At 35.6% G+C, this 10,932-nt stretch overlaps 1 protein-coding gene across 1 annotated transcript; it reads left to right on the top strand.

Annotated features, from left to right (window-relative positions):
- Positions 1-9,102: 9,102 nt before the first annotated feature.
- Positions 9,103-10,419, top strand: LAS (GRAS family transcription factor). The gene has a single exon (XM_021433078.1). The coding sequence runs from the start codon at positions 9,103-9,105 to the stop codon at positions 10,417-10,419; it is 1,317 nt and encodes a 438-aa protein (XP_021288753.1).
- Positions 10,420-10,932: the final 513 nt, after the last annotated feature.

Raw genomic sequence — 10,932 nt, 5'->3', positions numbered from 1 at the left:
TATGGCCCTTATTGATACTCTATTGAGAGTGTAAGCTACTGTGTTGACAGCTTCTGCCCAAATGTACTTTCGTAGATTGTTTTCACAAAGCATAGTTCGAGCTATTTCTTTTAAAGTTTGATTTTTTCTTTCTACAACCCCATTTTATTGAGGTGTTCTAAGTGCAAAGAAATTATGATCTAACTCTTTTTCATTACAAAAGTTTTCAAACTCATCTCTTTCGAACTCCCCTCCATGATCACATATAATGCTAACTATGACAAGCCCTTTTTCACTTTGAACCCTCATACAATGATTTACAAATGCAAGTAGAACATCAATTTTATGAGCAAAAAAGTACACCCAAGTATACCTAGAGTAGTCATCAACTACCCTAAAGCCATATAATTACCTCCTAAGCTAGTTATGTTAATTGGACCAAATAAATCAATATACAATAGCTCAAGAGGTCTAGAGGTTGAAACAATCTTCTTGATTTTGAAGGATGTTCTAACTTGTTTACCTAGTTAGCAAGCATCACAAATATGATCTTTTTCAAATTTAAGTTTAAGTAATCCAATAACTATATTTTTTCTCATCAATTTTGAAATGGAATGCATGCTCACATGTCCAAGTCTCCTATACCATAACCAGCTTTCATTTCTATCACTTGCCATAAGACATATTTCATAATTAAGCTCAAGATCTTCAAGAAATATAACATACATATTCTTGATTCTTTTTCCTACGAATGAAATGTCTTTCACTTCACATTTATATGAATTAAAACATACCTTAAAGCCTTTATCACACAATTTTCTGATACTTAATAAATTGTGTTTTAAACCTTTAACGAGCAACACATGACCAATTTGAGCTTGAGAATACTTACCAATAGTTTCTATACCATGAATTCTACCTTTTGAGTCATCTCCAAATGATACAGTACCTCCCTTTTTCTTGTCCAACTGAGCAAACAATATTTCGTTTCTAGTCATATCTTGAGCAGTCACTGTCCATGTGCCATGATTGCTTCTCCTTCAGTTGAGCTCTTATACATATGTATTCTCGATTAGGCTCAACCTACAAGATAGATTTTTAGTTTTTCTTAACAAGTACCTATACCTTGATGGGTACTTAAAAGTTAACTGTTACATAAGATCCCTTTAGAACCCAAATCTTTTTTGTTTTCTACGTGCTTTTTTTTCTATAATAGTTATAAGATAGATGACTAAGTTTATCACCAATATAATATCTAGAAGTGACATTATCAAAAAAATTTTTAAAATATGTGTTTATTCTTTATGTTTATTTCCTCATACTCTTAAGAGCAGTATGTTCAATAGCTTTTTGCAAAGCTTCAATTCTGTTTTTCAATTTTAATTTTAGAATTTCATAATTTATTTTTGAATGTTCAAGTTCAGTTTGAAGAAAATTTCGTTCTTCAAAAATAGAGCAGAAATCATGTTTTATCTTTCTTAAATCATTATTAAAAGAAGAAGTCTTTCTTTTCAAAGCCTTGTATTTTGATGCAATTTTTCAAACTCATCATAAAGACATTCATATTCTTCTTGAAGTTCATCAATAGAAATATCACAAGGAGTAAAACATACCTTGGATTCATTATCTCTTGCCATCAAACATAAATTTGCTTTTTCTTCAACTTTCTCTTCTTCAACATCTGAGCTTAAAACATCACTGTCAGATCAGTTTACAACCACCATTGCCTTCTTCTAATTTTTTATTTTCTTAGGAGTTTCTTCCTTCAGCAAGAGGCATTCTGACCTGAAGTGTCCAGGCTTCTTGGATCCAAAGTATATAACCTCTTCCTTCTTGTTGGACTCATTTTTATTTCTGGTTCTTCATGAAAAACTTTGATCTCTTCTGTACCCTTTCTTAGCCAATCTTCTGTCTCTTTGTCCTATAAGTTTTTTGAATCTTCTTGCTACCATAGCCAATTTTTCATCATCATCACAAAACAAATTGTCCAATTCTTCTTCAAGAATGCTTCCTTTTAAGGCAATGTCTTTTTCCTTTTCTTTTGCTTCTCTCTTATTTTCTTCTTCCTATTCTTTAAGCTCCAGCTTATGAGTAAGAAGAGACTCACAAATTTCATTAAGAGTGATGACATTTAAGTCCTTGGCTTCACAAATAGCAGTTACTTTTAGCTTCTAATTTTTAGGGTGGCTTCTAAAAAGTCTTTTGAGAATTTCATGTTTAGAAATTGGTTTGCCTAGTTGACTGAGTTTATTGGTAATGTTAGTGAACCTATCAAGCATGCTGGTGATATCTTCATCAAGTTTCATCTTAAACATCTCATAGTTGTAAGTTAAGAGAGCTATTTTTAACTCTTTAACTTGAGAAGTCCCTTCTTGAATGATTCTAAGTTTGTCTCACACTTGTTTAGCTATGATATAACTTGACACTTTGTTAAACTCAGTGAGAGTTAAGGCACAATGTAAAGTATTTATTATCTTGAAGTTTATCTGAACTTTTTTTGTTTCAGCCTCAGTCGATTCATCCCTTGACTTAGGAATCTTTTCATTTGTCGCTACATTTATGGTCGAGGAGATGAAGGGTCTATAAGTGATAGCACCCGACATTTCATAATCTATTGTCCTTATATGGATTGACATTCTAGTACTCCAATAGAGGTAATTCAATCCATCAAATAAAGGTAATCTGTTTATAGCCTGTCCCTCAGCAACTATAGATTTTTGAAGAGCCATTTGGATCTCCCTTAGGATGTTAAGCCTTAAGAATGAGGGTTAAGTTAAGAATGAGGGTTAGGCTTTGATACCACTTGTTGGTCTCATATAAATGTGCTAGAGGGGGTGAATAGTACTTTTTGGCTCTCATTTAGATTAACTTCTAATTGGGGGCAAGTTAAAGATCAATAATGAGAAGTTAAATGCAAGATAAAGAAATGATTTAACAAAGAATGAAATGAAAAATAAAATAAGGCATACAATACACAAAGATTTATAGTAGTTTAATCAAAGACCTACATCTACTACCTTGATTGTTCAACCAAGGATTTTTCAAACCAAATCACTATAAACGGTGAAATTTTGAAGCTTCCACCAAGCTTTTACAATGGTTTTTCACAGACTCAACCACAACCTTTAACAATGATTTTTCTTGAGATCAACCAAAACCCAAAACTAATTTTTTTTGGCTGAGTTAGAACCAATACAATCAATCAAGCTAACCCAAGCTTGTACAAATTCTTAAAGTGACTCGCACACTCTAAGTAATCAAGAAGAATATAAATAAAGAAGTACCTATGATTACTAACTTAATCTGAATGGTACAAGAGGAAATGTTTAACTCTATTACAAGGATTGGAGTGAAGTGCAAAAAGTATGGAGAGAATTTTTGCTATTTTTTAGCTCTTTTTTATCTTGGAAGCATATCTTATGTTTCTTAGCCGATTAAGTCGTTTCTGTCCTCTGATTTCAGCTTCTGAAAATGAGCTCTTAGTCGATTAATAATGCTTTTTAGTCGATTAAGTCGTTTCTGTCTCTGGACTCGATTTCTCACAGTAAGCTCTTAGTCGACTAATAATGTCTCTTGATCAACTATGTGTTCTCTGTCTCACAATCTACTTGAACTCGCCAACTTCACTTTTGAATTGTATCTAACTAACTCTCTTGATTATCCGACTAAAAGGCTTTTGTTTTATTGCTCAATTAAAGCTCTTTATTCTTATAATTTTTTATATTTACTTTTGATTAATCAATTTATTGTTTAACATGTTTTTTGTCTTGCACATTCAAGTAGAAAAGTTAGACACAAATAAAGAAAAATGTTTTATTATTATAAAAAACTAATGAAGCCAATAGTTAATTGATAAATATAATAAGTTTATACAAAAAAGTCATATTATTATTCATAAATTGAAAAATATTTTGGCTATGATGATTTAATTGATGCATTATAATTCAATTATATGTTAGATAAATAAAAATTCTAAATTAAATTTGAAAACGGTTCCATTTGTATATAAATTATTTTAATATTAACATTCAAAATCATATATAACATCGAAACAAATTTATTCTATTTTTATTTATTAAATGATTAAAAATGACATAAATACCTTTTTTGATAATTTTAACTAAAACTAAAACTATTGTTTTACGAAATAGTTTAAACTTAATTTTATAAACTATTAATTTTTATAAAAACTTTGTCTAAAATTGTACATAAAATTAAAATAAGTTTATTTTTTTTAATTCATTAAATAATTAAAAATGACATGAATAACATCTAGAGGTCTACAATCTAGATATGGTATCAGTGAACATGGATCATAATTTAAGCATATAATTGAACCTCGTCATACCAAAATCATGAACGTTAAATTATCAACATGCATAAACTTGAAGTAATACATACCGGGAGAGTTGTCTGTCCAGCTTCATCTACAATGCATGCAACAAATTTCTTTCTAGAGAAGAAAGGACAAGTGATGCCCAAGCAAGTGACGGAAACAACTTTGACTTCGTCAAATATCATTTTAATTTCTTCAACGCTACATAGATTCATCCCTGTCAGAAAATAACTTTTTACATGAAGAAAATATTAAGCAGCATGCTGATAGAAAAATATTAAAGACATACTCTCCTACCTGAAAAACAATGCCCCATTAACTTCCTCATGACACCCAGATCTGAATTTGGGGGAAAATAAACCACTCAAAAGGAAGGTGAGATTGTCGGGGTTTAACGTGACAAGATCTAGGTTTTGTTTTTTCTTTATTTTAGATTTAAGAAAGGAAAAAGGTTTTGAAAAAAAAAACCGATTTAAGAAAAGAAAATAAAGAGAAAAACTAAAAGGTGACTTTTTTTGGATTTACCTACGTCTGTGGTAGGCGGAGGTAGCAGCAGTAACAGCTCGAGTTTTGGGTTTAATGATGAAAAAGAGGAGAGAAAAAGGGAAAAGGTAGATAGAAAGAGAGGAAGTGAAATGAGGATTTAGGGTTTATTAAGGGCTTATGTATCCCTCCACTACAGCATTGTTTGGTTCAAAAAAATGAAAAGAAGAATAAGAAGGAGTCCGGTCAGCCCAAGCCCGAATTTAGATTTAACCAAACAAGGTCCCAGTCACCTTGTGTATTATTTTTATTATTTTATTTCAAAGTATATTTTAATTTAGGAAATTATTAAAAGAATAAATAAATGATAAAATTTGTTATGAATATTTTGTGAATATTTATTCATATTATCTATATCTAGATTTAATGTAAACTAGATTAGATTAGGATTTAATCCATCTAATTTCTGAGTGTTATCTTCATCTTGTAAAGAGATTATTTGCCTAGGCTCCCTTTGTTCATTTGTATATACACTTCAATAAGATCTATTCTCTTCCCCTAAATACTTTCTATTTTTCTTTAATTATACTTTCAAATTATCTTTATTTATTATTTTAAGTTATTTTTCATAAGATAAATTTCTAAATAAATAAATAAATTTAACATTTAAAAAATAAAAATTAATTTTTGAAGCTCACACATTCACTTCATTATCTCATTTATTCACACTCTCTTTAACATTTATAAAATAAAAATTAATGTCTGAGAGTATTTGAATTTAAGTAATTAGTTGACGAAGAAGGTTAACCTGTATTTATTTGTATTGAGCTCATTAATTTTGTGTTTCTTCATGTCATTTCTTTTTTTATCTTTTCGATTATATAAAAGAGAATGTAGATAGTATTTATACAGATTATTAGTACTTGATATAAACGAGAATGGGTGTCCTGTGTTGAATGAATGGTGTCCCTGCAATGCAAGTTTTAAGGAAGGTGGTTGCAAGTGTTGCAGTATCTGTATCCACCTAACCTGTAGCATTAGCCTTATCAGAACCATGAGTTGCAGCAACTGTTGAACAAAAAGGAGTTAAGTCCTCTATATAACAGCTTCTATAACTCAAACTTGTTTCAGAAGCACTTAGGGAGGAGAATTCTTGGATACAACAACTGTATGATTTGTTAATTTATTACAATTGTCTTTGGAACAATAAAAATACATGATGTATCATGAGTTTACAGATGAATTTCACCCAAAAAACTCTTATAAAACCTACTTTGATTCGTGTTAGAGCAACGTTAATCCTACGCCGGTACGAAACACAATTATTTGAAGTTCTCATTAGAGCTAGGAAAGGACACCAGTACCCTTATTTAAAGTTTCGGTTTTCGGTTAATGGATTGAGTCCAAATCATCCTAAAACGGTCCTGTGAAACGTGGGCCCAAGGTTTGATAAGGCCCAAGGTTAGGAAGAGAATTAGGGAAAAAAAAGAGTTTACAACTATATGATATATGTATGTATGCATGCATGTAGGTAGGTTAAAATATAGAAATGGTCTCTTTTATTTGAAGATCAATCCACACGCTTGTATTGAATGTGAATTTTGATTTTTTTTTGGGTTAATAATTAATGTTAAATTGGTAAGGATAACCATTAAATTCATGTCATAATTAATCTTGGATGGCAACTTTGGCATTCCAAATGTGATGTGTTTGCTTTTAGTGTAAGGTTTGGTCTTCACTAAAATCCTACCTTTGTCGGAAGAGTTGAAGTTGTTAGGAAAAAGAAAATACTAAGAAGAATCTCAATATTGTCTCGTAAAAGAGACTTGATACAGCAGAGCCCTATTAAAGGGCTTTTAACAATTAATAGCACGGTAGAGTTGGGAAGAGCAGCGCCCTCTTTCCCGGACCAAATACTCCCGTCGCGTCGCCTATCTTGTACAACATGGTGGTAATTGTTTTAGTGACATCAAATCCAAAAGTCGAATTTGTAAGCCATCCATATATAGAAAAGCAGCTAAATCTGAATGGTGATGTTCGTGCTTCATAGAGACGGATGGTTTCAAGTGGCTTTGGAATTGCCCTTTTGGCAGCAACTCTTTTCGCTTCACTTATTGCTAAGACGCCTGGCCTACTCCCTTTAAAGGCTTTTGCATGTGAAGATGCTATAAGCTACGCAAAATTCTAATGTTCGTCACTGTAGCTGTGGGTAGGTGCTGCATAGAAGGAAAGGAAAGCAGCCATTTTACGCGCACGTGCGCGTGGCGCATTGGCATGGGGACAAAAAGAGTGGAACCCCGGAAGGGGTTGCTTGTGTTAATGGCCATTTTCTGCGCCTCCCAGAACCAGTACTGCTGCTGAGTGCTGACAGCGAAGGGGGTTGTGGTTTCCTGCAAGTAAGTGTGGTTTAGGCAAAAAGTGATTGCATCACCAAAGCCATCTGATCATATATACTGTTGTCTACTACTATTATTATTATTATTATTATTATTGTCAACTCCCAAAAGCCAAACCCGCTTGATTATATACTAGCTTGTATTGTGATTTCTAATCAAATTGTTTCAACCTTATAAATATATAGACATTCTTTTGAAAGACATATGCATAAAACGTACACCGCATGGCACAAATATTCTTCATATGTTTATTATATTTTTTTCACTTATTACAGCATGTAAATTCTCTAGCTAGCAGCTACCCATAGCAGTAGCAGAGCAATCGGATACATCCTGAGTCAGGCTAAGCACTGAAGCAGCAGTTGCACTGCCGTTGTTCCACAGCCCACTCAACGTGGTAAGCAAGTCATTGGTGATTCATCTGTCTATCCATCCTGTCTACTTCTCCTGTGAATAGCCAAAAGTAACCCCCATGAGCACATGAGGCCATGACCCAGCTACTACTCGAATCCAACAAGCGGACAAGCAAGGCAAAACAGGTGTCAGCGTTAAAGCCAGTGCCGCATATGTAATTCCGCATTTAAGGCTTTGCGTGTCTTAATTTGTTGCAGGGATCAAAACATCCTTTCTTTTTACCCTTTTCTTTGTCTTTTCTCTTTTCTCTTTTGCTTCTGCATCTGCGTCTGTATAATCTCTCCAACAACTTGGTGTGCTTAAGAGTTAAGACCACGTTGAGACGTCAGATTTGGTTTACTACCGATCTCTTGGTGGTACAACATTCTCGTATCCTCTATCACATTCAGACTTGTAGTATAGCACAAATGTCTTACACATTCATTTACGCCCCATTCAACTAGATATTATTATTAAATATAGGGTTTAGGGCGGGCATATAAAGAAATTAACAATATCAATACATGAGCTTACAAAAGTTCACCATGCACATCCACCACCGTCTGGTTTTTACCATTAAATACATGGACAAGACATTAAAAACAAATCCTACCTGCACTCTGTGTGCCTACTTTCCTCTACGTGTAAATATAATATAATACTGGTACCAGAGTCATTCTCCATGCATAAGTGGTAACGGTTACAGGCCAACCCAAGCTTTAACTCGTTTCTTCAAGCTGCACGTACAGGCGAACCCTAAATTTAGGGGAAAATAGAAACATTAACGAAAAAGGCGAGACTTACCTTACCTAACCTAAGATTCCTTGGGGTCATGATGATAACATAACAACTTCTTATCTTAGCCAAAGTATTGTTGCTTAAATTGAAACTATAATCAATGGCATGCACATAGGTGATCTGAAAATTCGATATTTTTTTAACATTTTCTTCCCATAATTTTTGATTCGACTCATGAGTAGGCTGAGTTAACATGAGTAGCCAAAGCTTTAACTCGTTGGATTCGGCTGACTGACTTGTTTGCTACCTTATAGATGCTTGCTATTAGCCGCATAAACTAGGGTTATAAATATAATAATAAAAACAAATGCTATTGCTTGGCATGTGGGGAAGGGAGAGGAAGGAGGAACACCGCTACTATTACTATTAGTAACTACTACCAGTATCAGTTCTTCCCTGTTGTTGGCAGATAATGTTGTGTCATAGGAACTCTGCGTCATCAGCATCCATCAGGACAGGTTTCATTAGTAAATTACGTTAAAGCAGACGAATACCAAAGCAAAACCTCCTTGAAGCAGCAGGTAGCCCTGAAAGGAGTTGAGAGCCCAGCTCCTTAATTTGTCTTATATATCTCATCATCATATCCCCAGCTAGATAGAGATACATATATCTAGTCTAAAACCAGCCCCCTCCAATCGTCAGTTTCAATCATCTGCTAGTTTTGCTTATGTATATATATTTATTATTTATTATAAGTTCATTATTAATTACACACATATGTTGGGCTCATTGAATTCAACTTCCCACGATCAAGAAGAAGAGGACCCCTCCGCCACAGATCTACAACAACAGCAGCAGCAGCCATCGCATTCAACAGGATTCACCTCAAACTCACACTCCCAGCAGGCAATACACATGCGTCAATTACTCATCAGTTGCGCAGAGCTCGTCTCTCAATCCGACTTCCCCGCTGCTAATCGCCTCCTCTCCATTCTGTCCTCCAACTCATCCATTTATGGCGACTCCACCGAGAGGTTGGTCCACCAGTTTACCAAAGCCCTTTCCCTGCGCATCAACCGTCTTCACTGTCCTGGAAGCCTGCTGATGATGATGAATATCAACTATCCAATTGCTGCTGCAACTGCAACCGCTACTGCCATTGCCAATTACGACATTGATCCGTCTCTACAGTCATGTTATCTTTCCCTAAACCAAATAACCCCATTCATTAGATTCGCTCATCTCACAGCCAACCAGGCCATACTCGAAGCCATACAAGTAGGGCAACAATCCATACATATTCTTGACTTCGACATCATGCACGGCGTGCAATGGCCCCCCTTGATGCAGGCATTAGCCGAACGATCTGCAAATAACCTCCACCCTCCACCCATGATTCGAATTACCGGAACCGGTCACGACTTGAACATCCTCCAGAGGACTGGCGACCGCCTTTTCAAGTTTGCACAGTCTCTTGGCCTCAGATTCCAGTTCCACCCTCTTCTAGTCCTCAACAACGACCCTACTTCGGTTGCTCTGAACCTTCCCTCCACGCTTACAATCCTTCCGGATGAGGCACTGGCTGTTAACTGCATGTTTTATCTACACAGGTTACTCAAAGACGACTCTCGTGACCTGCGCCTTTTCCTTCACAATATCAAGGCCATGAATCCCGCGGTGGTGACGATCGCTGAAAGGGAAGCCAACCACAACCACCCGCTCTTCTTGCAGAGGTTTATCGAGGCCTTAGACTATTACACAGCCATCTTCGATTCCCTAGAGGCAACCCTGCCTCCTAACAGCCGGGAGAGACTAGCCGTGGAGCAGATATGGTTTGGCAGAGAAATTGTCGACATTGTGGCTGCAGAGGGAGAGAATAGAAGAGAGCGACACGAGAGCCTGGAGACGTGGGAGGTGATACTTAGGAGCTCAGGATTTTCCAATGTTCCGTTGAGCTCATTCGCACATTCACAGGCCAAGCTTCTCCTTAGGCTCCATTATCCGTCTGAGGGTTACCGGCTTCAAATTCACAACAACTCTTTTTTCCTAGGTTGGCAGAATCGTGCCCTTTTCTCTGTATCCTCCTGGCGCTAATTTATTTATCCAATATTCCTTTTGCTAATTATTGTCCAATTATTATGCCCCTTTCAGACAAAGAAGATACTTAATTATACATCAAGCATATAGGTTTTTTCTCTATTGCTTCAGCTAGCCTTCTCTATCCTAGTCTTAAAAACCAATAATCCGACAACCCTCAGCAAACATAAAGAAGATGTCAAGTAAAGCCATCGGTTAGAATCTGAGCAAAAGAAGAGAAAAAAAATAGCCCTCGTCACAAGATGGAGTGGAATGCAATCTGAACTTGCCTGTCTGGTTCCTGTTACCTAGTCACAGATGGATGCGACTGCATGCATGGGTCAGGCATCGTGAGAACCTGCACGTTGCATGAAAATTTTTGGAAGAAACAGCTATATCCAGGGCCAGCCGAGTTCCTGCTATCATCTTCGCTTCTTCGGCTTGCATCTTCAGTCGGTTCTTTCTCGGGGAGCGAAACTAAATGAGGGTATAATTTTGGTCGTTGGGTACGTTGACATATTGGTTTCCCTC

This window comes from Theobroma umbraticum, unplaced genomic scaffold (genome assembly GCF_002168275.2).
Source record: "Theobroma umbraticum cultivar Fairchild unplaced genomic scaffold, ASM216827v3 scaffold_67.0, whole genome shotgun sequence".
Lineage (NCBI taxonomy): Eukaryota > Viridiplantae > Streptophyta > Magnoliopsida > Malvales > Malvaceae > Theobroma > Theobroma umbraticum.
Note: the sequence above shows the minus strand (reverse complement) of the source record. Positions and strands in the feature narration are given on the sequence as shown.